The sequence below is a fragment of the Delphinapterus leucas genome, chromosome 7 (genome assembly GCF_059928025.1).
Source record: "Delphinapterus leucas isolate spDelLeu-1000000601 "Yukka" chromosome 7, BTC_Dleu_Yukka2, whole genome shotgun sequence".
Lineage (NCBI taxonomy): Eukaryota > Metazoa > Chordata > Mammalia > Artiodactyla > Monodontidae > Delphinapterus > Delphinapterus leucas.
In genome coordinates, this window is record NC_143135.1 from 96,800,712 (window position 1) to 96,812,364 (window position 11,653).

At 40.8% G+C, this 11,653-nt stretch overlaps 1 protein-coding gene across 3 annotated transcripts in view; it reads left to right on the forward strand.

Annotated features, from left to right (window-relative positions):
* ARHGEF12 (Rho guanine nucleotide exchange factor 12) overlaps nt 1-10,722 on the forward strand; it is a 143,871-nt gene extending 133,149 nt beyond the window's left edge. For all 3 annotated transcript variants that reach the window (XM_022560400.2, XM_022560401.2, XM_089915704.1), the window contains 7 exons: nt 211-297; nt 436-515; nt 811-1,044; nt 3,189-3,659; nt 4,558-4,874; nt 5,998-6,067; nt 6,608-10,722. In XM_022560400.2, coding sequence (XP_022416108.1) covers nt 211-297; nt 436-515; nt 811-1,044; nt 3,189-3,659; nt 4,558-4,874; nt 5,998-6,067; nt 6,608-6,618 — 1,270 coding nt within the window. In that variant the 3' untranslated portion in view covers nt 6,619-10,722. The remainder of the gene's footprint in view (nt 1-210; nt 298-435; nt 516-810; nt 1,045-3,188; nt 3,660-4,557; nt 4,875-5,997; nt 6,068-6,607) is intronic.
* The last annotated feature ends 931 nt before the right edge of the window (nt 10,723-11,653 follow it).

Sequence of the window (11,653 nt, forward strand, 5' to 3'; positions counted from 1 at the left end):
CATAACATTGTTAGGTTTTATAACCTCTACTTAATAGTATGTCACCAAAATAAAGCTATTCTCTGGCAGAAATAGTGTTTTTTGACTGTTGGTTTGATTTGGTTTCTGGTATGGTTTGTTAGTTTTTATTTTTGCTTTCTGAGTGTATTTAAAGTGTGTTTCTTTTTCCTTTCCCTCCTGTGTTTTGTATTCTTTTCACACTTCCTGCAGCTGGCAGGACCTAATCTGTCGGATGGCCGCATCAGTGAAGGAGCAGTCCACAAAGCCAATTCCACTGCCACAGTCGCCACCTTGCGAGTGAGTCTGCCTTTGCTTCCGAGTAGGAATGACTTTGTGGTTTTGGTCAGAGGAAGAATAGATAATTATAAACGTTTTGTTGCACTGATGTTTAGGCACCTCATGAAGCTGAAAGATTTTTTTTTTTCCCTTCCATAGAGGAGACAATGATGAAGAAGAACCTCCAAAATTAAAAGTGGAACATCATGGCATTTCAGTCACTGGTCTGCAGAGTCCAGGTAAACTGATCTGTTAAGTTAACCTGGAAGAATGGAGTCTACATATTACTCAATAAAATGTGAAGAAACGTTAACTCTTTTGGTTTATGCAGGATCTGGCATCAGCCATTCACTTTAACAAAATTTGCTGGTGCGCCTTCTGTGTACCATTATCACCCTGCACTGAGTGCCGTGTATTTTACTTAGCGGACAGTCTCTGTAGCTCATGCGGTTATTTTTTTCCAAATATTTCCTGAATGCTTCACGTTAAAAGTTTTGTTAAGATACGTCCTACTTTTTCTGTTCCATTGAACAGACAGAGATTTGGGATTAGAGTCTCCTTTAATGTCGTCAAAACCTCAATCTCATTCACTGGATACCTCTGGGAAATCGGAGGTTGATGATCTCTTTGTGGCTGAGAGACAGTTTGCAAAGGAGCAGCATGCAGATGGAACTCTAAAGGAAGTTGGAGTCAATTATCAAATCACAATCCCAGATCCACACTTGCCTGTCTCAGAAGAACGGTGGGCATTGGATGCACTAAGGAATTGTAAGTTTTATTCGTAAGTTAATACAGATACTTATTAAGCACCAGAGTTTTGTAATGTACCATGAATTTTCCCTTCAAGAATTTTACAATCTAGTTGGGAAGATGAGAGAAAACTTTCCCTCACCTTCTTAAGTAAAAAAAACATTATAGGTATGTCAAAATTGATCTGGTTGGCGTGACCAGAGAAGGGAGGCATTAGAAAACAAGAGAGATGTGATTATTGCCTTGAAGAATGGGTAAAATTCAGATAGGTATTTAGCAGAATATATAGAAGTCAGTCAGACAAGAAAAATGGTAGGACCAGATAGGACCAAAACACAGAGGCAAAAACTCTGAGGGTGTTCCGAGAGCAGTGGGTAGGGCAGCTGGCCTGGGGCAGACCACACAAGCTAAAGGAGTCATGGGGGACAAGGTTAGAAAGGTGGAGGACGCGTTGTTGAGCCCAGCTGTTGTGGACCTTGAAGAGCAGGTTGAGTCCTCCAGACTTGAAGGGTGGCAGGCTGCAGGGTTTTGAGGAATTCTTCAGGCTACAGATATTCTTCTGTTTTCTTGTGGAGATTGTAGTATTCTTCACCAAGACCCATCCTTCTCGCACACGCACTCGCACGCACACGCACACACACACGAATGTGTGGTCCTTGCCACTTGGTTAGCCACCCACTCCCTCTCCAGCCTGGTTGAGAACCACTGCTACAAGTGCGAGCGGATCACATGTCTCAGGTGTATTGGAGGTGGGAAAAAGGCTGAGAATGATTGCTTTAGCTGCAGAGAAAGAACCATTTGAAGTTGCTAAGCTAGGGTGTATGACTAATGGAAAAAGATTACTCTGGCTGAGATCTGCGAAAGGATTTGAATGGGAATAGAGTTGGAGTGGTCTGGGCTTGAGGCTAAAAGGGTTTGGGCTAGAATGGTCTTAGAAGAATAAAAATAAAGTGAGAAACTAACAGATACTTAAAACAATTGGCTTCTTTGGCTGTGAGGGCAAAGGTAAGGGACTATTTAGAGATAATTTCAGTATTTTTGTCAGAAATAAAAATTAGAAAAGACCACCACTGCTACACTTTCTTTTTCCCTCCTTTTCTTTGCCATAGGTTATGGGCTTAATTTTAAAACATGTTGAGATTATGGTAATGAATGGCAAGCCATTTAAGAGGAAGGATGAGCAGGAAGTTGAGAGTTTTAAGACTAGAGTTTTGGAGGAGCTCAGGGAGAGAGATGGATCTGAGTGTCAAAGCCATAAGTATTCATAGAGTCTCTCAGGAAGTGACTGCAGAGCAAAAAGAAGGAGGGTCAAAGACCCAAACCTATGTGGAAACTTTATTTAAAGAGACAGAAGATAGAAATTAAGGCCGAATTGAAAGTACGGGATTGGTCAAGTTCTTTAAAACCTAATTTATTCTAGACTCATAGAGTTAACAGTGGTAATGATTTCTGATGGTTCTACTAACATTGTCCCAGTGTCCCTCTCATTGGGTGAGTGACCTCACAGCACGCACTTGTCCATTTAAAATTAAATCCATTCTATATTCAACAACCAAAGGAAGCTGTGGTACTAGTGAGGTCATTTTAAAAAACTAATAAATATTTCCTTATCCTTTGAAATTATGCATGCTACCAAACATTGGAATTAAATTTACAGGGCAGTTTTATTTTCTTCTTCACCATTTAAGGAAATTCTTTGGGTTATTATAGATGATAAAATAAATGTTCTCTGTGTCTAATAAAATTAGAAAAAAATAATGCCTATGTAGATAGTGTCTGCTTCTGGAAAAAGCAGAACTTTCAGGTTCTTTTGTCTAGATTAACACGGCTTTTCAACATCCTTCTAAGAAGTACCTTTGGGGTATTATTCCAGTTATATGGTAGAAAATGTGGAGGTAGGCATATAGGAGAATAATAGGAGAATTCCCACTGAGAATTCTTAAATTTTTTTAAAGACAAGTTTGATGTTAAATTTTCTCTAGATGGTGTTTTATTTCATTTCTCAAAACAAAAAATGACTGTATGAAATTAATATGTTTGCCTGCATGTTACTAAAAAGGTACTTACTTTAAGAGAATTGATCATTCCTCTAATTTAATTCTGTCAGTTTGAGGTTATAGTTGTGAATGCGTGTGTTTTTCCCCCCTTCCTAAATCTTTTAGTGGGTTTGTTGAAGCAGTTGCTGGTACAACAGCTGGGTTTGACTGAGAAGAGCACTCCGGAAGACTGGCCGCATTTCCCAAGATGCAGGACAGCCTCTCTGGGGGTGCAGGCAGACAGTGGAACCCAGAAGCCTGACAATATTAAGGCCTATCATCCTTGTGAAGGACAGATGCCCTTTAGAACTGGAACTGGTGACATTTCAACTTGTTACAGTCCACGGACTTCAACTGAATCTTCTGCTCCACGGGATTCAGTGGTACTGGCATTCCAAGATAGCCAGGCAAGTAGCATTTTAGTAATGGACCATATGATTATGACCCCAGAGATGCCTCCCGCAGAGCCAGGAGGGGGTCTTGATGAGAGCGGAGAGCACTTTTTTGATGCCCGTGAAGCACATAGTGATGGTAATCCGTCAGAAGGTGATGGAGCAGTTAAAGAGGAAGAGAAGGATGTTAATATGCGCATCTCAGGCAAGTTCCTTTCACATTTAAACTTTGATTTCAATCATTGTTATTTGTCCTGTGTGCTGAAATGGATGTCGCTCGGGTATCCAAGCATTCTCTCGTGTGTGTGTGTGTGTGTGTGTGTGTGTGTGTGTGTGTGTGTGTGTGTGTGTGTAGTATCTGTTCTTTCATGCAATAAATAAATACTGAATCTACCCTATGCCACACCCTATCCTAGGTGCTGGGAGATATAGCATGGAATAAAACATGGAAAAATCCACCATTGTCATGTTGCTTAAGCACTGCTTGGGGAAAGAGTAACTAACTGTAAATGAGTTAACAAATAAATAGATGTCAGATAGGAAGAATTAGGAGGAAAAATAAGTCAGACTGAGGGGCAGAGGGTAATGGGGGCAGACAAGGTGATCAGGGAAGGCGGCCTCTCAGGAGGTAGTATGTGAACAGAGACCCAAGGGAAGCGAAGGAAGAAGCCATGTGGGTACCTGGAAGCAGAGTGTTCCAGCAGAGAAGAATAGCGCACAGGCTGTGAGGCAGGAGCAGGCGTTCTGTGGTTAAAGAGTGCAGGGTGAGGGAGACAGTGGTGGGAGATGAAGCAAGGCAGGTGTTTGGCAGGGAGGGTGGTGGCAAGATCATGTAGGGACTCGGTAGTTTTCAGCTTTTCACTTTTAAAATGCTAACGAATATGAAGTTACTCAGAAATTACCAAGAAAGTTTGCTAAGTTTACCTTTAACCTGATGTAAGAAAATTCTGAGGTACTTAAAACTTAACCTGGGAATTTGGGAATTAATGGCCTTTCCCCTTCTTTAATAACTTTTAAAGTTGTCAGCAGATCACCCCACGTCTGTTTTCTGATGTGATGATGGTACCACTCATCTCATCAAACTGTTCTGTCTCTATCGATAGGAACCTGTTTGATCCTTGATGGCTATGAAACAGTGCAGGAGAGCTCCACGGATGAGGAGATTGCTTCCTCGCTTCCCCCGCAGCCCGCGACAGGCATCCCCTCTATGGACTCCACCCGCCGGCAGCAGCGTTCTCCCCAGAATGCTCATTCTGATGGGGCAGTTTCACCTTTCACCCCAGAATTCCTGGTCCAGCAGCGCTGGGGAGCTATGGAGGATTCCTGTCTTGAGATCCGGAGTCCCTCCTCTTGTGCAGATTCACAAAGCCAGATCATGGAGTACATTCGTAAGATAGAGGCTGACCTTGAACACTTAAAGGTACCTCAGACTTCAACATCCTTAGGACTCGGATATAAAAAACACATTTAACAGAGAGGAAGTGTAGAATTATTAACAGGCTGTTGTCAGTAACCTTGCTCAGGGTCTAGATTTGTATGTTTTCTTTGACGATTGTCTGCGAATTAGACCTGGATGAAAAACTGAGATCAGCATTTTTTAATCTGATCACAAGAACAGAAACAATTGTAGCTCTGTAAACAGTGTGTTTGTATGGGTTTCTAAGTTTAAGAACCTAAATATATTTGGGATGATTGGCTGGCCTCCGTGAGAAGATATGGGCAGTAAGCTGAGATAGGTGGGGTTTGTGTAGTTAGGAATCTAGGCTGGGAAATGCTTTAACTTGCCATAACCTATTAATTATCTGTGAATTGTTAGGTGATGTTGGTAGTTTCCCAGGTGCTGTGACAGATAGAAATTGTCTCCAGTGGCTCCTGTAATTTAAAGGCCTGCCTATGAGTGGGAGTTCTGTAAATTGATAATTGAAGATGTCGCTGCATAAGCCACCATTGCAAAACTGACCTGTGTGGTCATTTCTGACAACAGGACTTTATAAGTTTGCCATCAGTAGGCACAGCTGCTAGAGCCCAAATGTTTGTCATGACATCATTTAGTAGAGGTTTCAGGGACCAGAGTTTAAAGTGTCCTTAGCCTCTTAGCTAAAGACTGATCTCCCTTACTTTTTCTTTTAACTTCATGTGGTAGGTTTTCCCTTCTTCATATGGTTATATGTAGGGTCACCCTGTGGCTGATAAGATTCTAAAAGGCCACTGAGGGCACATTGGCTCTAATTTAGTTCATGCCGCATGTGGGACCATTTTCAGGGTGACTCCCGGCGGGGAGGGGGGGCGGTGGGATAATCACCTCTACCGGTTGCCCTCTCCTCTACTTACTTCTATATGGGAACATTTTAAGTTATTCACTCAAGAGAGGAACAGGTAAAAGGAATGAAATTTACTTTTTTTGCCTACTAACAAAATTTTTAATGATGTTAGTGTTGAAATTTGGAAGCATGTCCCTATAATATAAACAAGCCTTCTTTCCTATTTTCAAAATAAATTTTTCATGATGTTCAAATGAAAAACCTATGGGTTTTATTTTACAGAAGGTGGAGGAAAGTTACAGCATTCTTTGCCAAAGGCTGGCTGGATCAGCCCTCACAGACAAGCACTCAGGTATGTGAAAACTGTGGATTTCAGACTCAAGAATCATCCTGCCTGAACAGTGCATTGAATGAAATGATTTATTATTCTTTAAAGTGGAAACCTTCTGAGATTCCATTTCTTCTCTGTCTTAGAAAAACTGCCTGTTTCCAAACATCATATATCAAGCAGAGGCCGCTGTCTGCTGACTCAGCTCAGTCCCCACGCCACCCTCCTTCTGTCTTTCTTCACCTTTGCAAAAGCAGAAGGCAGAGCTGTGGTGGGCCCAGGAAACTGAGGCTCCCTAGTGGTGGAGGCAGGTCCCCCTCAGGTCTTGCTGTGCTTTTGTGTCTCCCCTGACGGCGAAAGCAGTGTCCCCCTGTGGCTACCGACGGATTTGTGTTCAGTGCAGCCATTTGTACTCATTCGCTTTCATGCTTTTGGATGAGGCTATTCTGATCCAGAAATAAAGGTGTTAACAGTGTCCACACATTTCAAATATATTCCCTAAGTGTTCGTTTTAATTCGTTCTTTCTTCCTAATTTGATCTCCTCATCTCCTTGTTCTTCCCAGATAAAAGTTAGAGCCGCGTGTCCTGGAGGTGACTGCAGGCTGTTGGATTTGAGCATCGGCCTTGTATCACCACGTCCTGGCTCCAGTGTGGACGCAGAGAGAGTGTGTGACAGAGGATCTGCCTGCGAACACCCTGGGGTAGCCACGCCCCAGGGGCCCGGAGCGGGACTGGTTCTTCACAGCCTGGCAGCTGCACTAGTCTGTCAGTGAGGGGACGTCCGTTCTCTCACTCTGCTCTCCTCACTATGAGAAATGCATTTTGATTCAGAACAAAAACCAAATGTATAGAGCTTTGGGTGTAGAATATGAAATTTTACTTAGACTTAAGAAAAAGAGAAAATCAGATGTATTTATTTGACTTCATTCCGTATTTGAAAGCACATTTTAATTTTTATTTTGCCATGTTTTGTTTTAATCGAGTAGTGAGAGTTTTAGCCCTTTGTACTTAGTACACCCAAGCATCGATTGCTCCCGAAGCAAAGAGTTCAGTATGGGGTATTAGGAGGTGGGGTAGAGAGGTGAAGAGCAGGACGGGGTAAGCAGGGCAGGGGGAAGCATGTGGCCTCCACCAAACTGTATCCCGTGCCCTCTGCTATCCAGTAGGCTGCTTGTCTGAGGGTCACCTCAAAAGCGTAGTCTGCTGGGGCTCCTGAGTGCAGAGGACTTGAGCTCTGTGCTCCCAGGTAGGGCTTCCTCCCACCCGAGGCAAGCACCTCTTCTCTGTAGCTGGGATCCACTCCCAATGAACAGGAATCCTCAATGTACTAAAGAGCAGGCACTTGAAAATGGGTGTATTTTCTTCTATTGTCTCCTTTTCTGTTGAGGGTTGGGATTTGGGAGGGAGAGGAAAGCAAATTTTATTTTCTTGACTATAAGTTTGTTATTCTTGGTATTGTTTCATTTTTATAATTATACATTAGACTTTGGCACTTGTGTAAAATTACCCCTGCAGATTGAGCAGGAAGTAAAAACAAGCAAACGGCGATGCTTCAGGTGGTGGCAGGGGCGGGGGTCGCTGAAGGAAGGTGGGGTGGGAGCGGGTGAGAGTCTGGGAAGGTTGTGTAACTGAATCACTACTGAGTTGAACAATGGCTTTCATTAGCCACGGGTACTGCTGATTATAAGGCCAGTAACATTTTAGTACCTGGAGGTTTGACTCTAATTTTTGCACTGATGGTGCCAAAGGGCTCTTTGAGTTAAAAAGAGAGCCGAGAGTGGAGCGGAGAAAGCTGTGGTGGAGAAGACAGAGCTGCTCCAACCAGCTCCAGAAGCACTTCCTCTGACTTCACTGCTGGAGCTTTTTCCACACTGGTGCATGACTGACCTTAAAAATTGCAGACCAGAACATACACTGGATACTGCAGGCAAGGCATTGGTAACTGCCTGCTCTAGAATGAATAGTAGTACTGGCAGCACCCTCCAGAGGATAAATGTTTCAGAACTGTAACTTGAGAACTCCTTCAGTTCTGGTGGCTTTCTGTGGTTTTCTTTGTGCATCAGGTATGTATGTTTTGGAGTATTTTTGCCAACTAAAACTAAATCATTTGTCAAATATGAAAATTCTGTTAGTATGCAAGGAGTTCATCCACTGCTCGTATCTTTCAGTAGTGCCCTCTGAACTCTGTGGGTAGTTAGGATATAATTTTACTCTTCCTTGCCATCCCCCCACCCTCTGCCCAAATATATATATATATATATATATATATATATATAAAATATATATATTGTATATTATATATATATTTTATATATATATATATATATATATATATATATAAATTTCCCCTCATCACAAGTGGTAAGGATTCCCAACTACTTTATTATAAACACCACTACAACTTAACAAGCTCATCTATGTCCACATTCCTGTTTCTGTTTTTCCAAAACTGATCTGTGTTTTTAAGTAGACCAACTTGGATTGTTGGACCTCATCTATAAATTAGAATTTTATTTTGAGTTGTAGCCCAAGTATAAATTAAATCAAAATGGGATTAAAATTTTTAGAAGCAGAGGCTAATATATAAGTAAAGCTTGGGACTTGAACTTTCTGTATCTCTTAAGAGAAGCAAGTAAAAACCAAATGGTTACATTGTGCTGCTGGAAATAATGTAGTCACTCCCCACTAAAAGAATTACACCTGTAGTTACTTGACACTAATACCATCTGTGGACAGTTAATCAGGAGAATGGTAAATACAAATAGAACTTTCATCTTAACTTCAGAGCTACAGGGTAATTGCATAATTCTCTAGCACTCATTCCTTTAAAGAAGCTTTGTAGGTTAGCAGAGTTTTGGTTTCTCTTCTAGCTCAGCCAGTCCCTTGTCCTTAGCAACTATTTGCTTTTCTTTTTCCTGAAGTTTAACCTCTCCTTGGAACAAAAACAGGGCTAACTGGAAAAATATTTTGACCATAGCTCTAGTACTTCCAAATAAATTCATATCCAGATTGTCAAACAAAGCCCCCAAATGAAGTCTAATTCTGAAAAGATTCCACAATTTTGAGTGTTCTTTTTATCTTACCAACCTAACTTCTTCCCTTCTTCTCATGCTGGCCTCCCACACCCTCTTATTTTCTTTTGGCCATTATAATCACATCCATTCGACTTTGATACTCTACCTGCCTTTCAGAATGATGGAATTAGGTATTCACCCTGTCTTTGAGTGAGGCTGGTTACCATCGAAGCCATTTTCTCAAAGTTATGTGACTAGAAGTTGGAATCTACTTCCGTACGGAAAGATCCAAGGGTGGTAGACAAAGCAACCTTCCCAGAGCAGGAGAGCTGGGTTTGAGCTCTATTGTAGTGACCTGCCGTGACCCTGTGCTCTCTCATGTGGCCCTAATGGCTCCTTTGCTATTAAGTGGCAAGATACATTTGGAGTGTCTCCTTCCTTTTCAGAGAACAGAATTAATCAAGGCAAATCAACAAACCCCCAGAGTGCTGTAATTTAAAGTCATGATCACTGCCCTAGAAACGATATATTTGGCATACTTTAAAATCAGCTAACTTGGACTGCTTGAGTTGTCTTGGCTGTTAGGACCTAAACGGTTACTATTATGTTATGCTGCACAGAAGGTATATTTTATAAGCTTTTTGGCTTTCTTTTCCCTAAAACAACTCTAACAGCTGTTAGAAGGGATGAGTCCCTCTAAAGTTTTTTTGTTAATGTGTTTATGGAAGCGGGTGGGGAGCTAGTGTGATAGTAGAGAAGAGCCCATTTTTTCCTTATTTTCAAAGCTAAAGAAAATAATTAGGCTTCCTGTGAGTTGTCTTTTACTCGCATACTTTTTTTTTCGTTTTGATATTGTTAAATTTGGTGTATTATGTGGAGCTTCTATATTTCAAACTGGAAGCTGTCTTCTTTGAAGGCGGTATGTGATGTTATTTTGAGCTACTAGAGCTTTGGTCAATATTTCCTTCCCTATGTCACGGGGGGCACCATTCAGAACTGTGTACAGAAGACCTCAAACAGAAAATTAGCAGGAACTTCCAGTCAGCTTTCTGCTGGCTAGCTTTTTTGCCCCCAGTATTACAATTTTTGTTTTGTAAATCATGTCTTTGCTGACTTTTCTGCCCCTTTTCAAAGTGATCTGAAAAATTGTTTTTTCCTCAAGAAAAGAGTTCCTTTGCCTCATTCTTCCCCACTGGTACTGACGGTTTTGAAAATAAATTGGTAGGAAAAAATTGTACCTCCTAGAAGGAAGCCCTGTCCACCCTTTCCAGGTGCCAATGGCTAAGCAGACGTACTGCAAACATAACTGTAATGCACACTGTGGGTTATTCTCAGTCAGCCTCTTCCTGCTAGAACATTTTATTTTCCTTGTTCACCATACAATCATGTACTCTCTAACAGAAATTACTTTTAAAGAAATCTGGAACTATCTTAAAAAAAAACTTTATTAATAATCATGTATTTTTACTGATCACATTTTGAAATGCCTAAAAGACTTTATTGTTCTAATTATCCAGATGTACCTTTGTAAAATAGCTCTTTTATGAATTAGCTGATAAGGCTGTATGTTTCTGGAACAAAATATTGGTCATCTAAAAACTCTGTTTTCTGGGGTCTGGGAAAATAGAAAATGAGAGTTCAAATATTAAATATGCTTAAAGGAACCAAGTATGTGGCTTTTTATTTATATTCCTCTTGATTTGTCTTATACAAGTTATATTAGAAAAGTTTTAGCACCAAGGAGGCCTTAAGTGATCTTACTGGCAATGGCTGTCGGATATCTTCCTGCTTGTTAGAGCGTCTTTACTAGGGAGACCAGCGAGTTGATCTCCGTAATACATAAACTTCCATGAGGACACTCACAGCTGGAATTGCCCCAGCATCTGGGGCAGCTTTGTTGTTGTTTTTCTAACAGCTTTATTGGGATATAATTCACATAACATACAATTTACTCATTTAAAATGTACAATTCAATGATTTTTTTTATGTATTACATTATTTTTTTAATGGTGGTAAAATATATATAACAAAATTTTTAAGTGTACTTTAGTGGGATAAATGGGGCAGCTTTTATGGCTCACTTAAATATAACTTTGGTTTAATGCTACCCTAAATGAAGTAAGACATCTTTATTACCTTTCTTATCCTCAATGTTGGACTTCCTAGACTACCAACATTTCTGTGCTTTTATGGATCCCATTTCAGCTCTCCCATTTCAAAACCTTGAGTTTTGGGCTTTTTTGTATGTTGGTTTTGACACAGAGGTATACTTTGATTTATTCTTGGGATAATAGTTTAGTTTCCAGTCATTCAGCAGGGCGTTTGGCTGATAGAGCTAATAAGCATAATAGAAAATGCTTAGGGGGAGTTCCCAGGTTGCCTAGTGGTTAGGATTCTGGGCTTTCACTGGGGTGGCCAGGATTCAGTCCCTGGTCAGGGATCTGAGGTCCCGCAAGCCCCACGGTGCGGCCAAAAAATAAAAAATAAATTAATAAAAATGCTTAGGATTTTGTAGATCTTTTAAACGTTAAAAAAAATTAAGTCAAATGTACTTTGCAGAAATTAACCTGTCTGTACTCTTAGCCCTGTTTATAA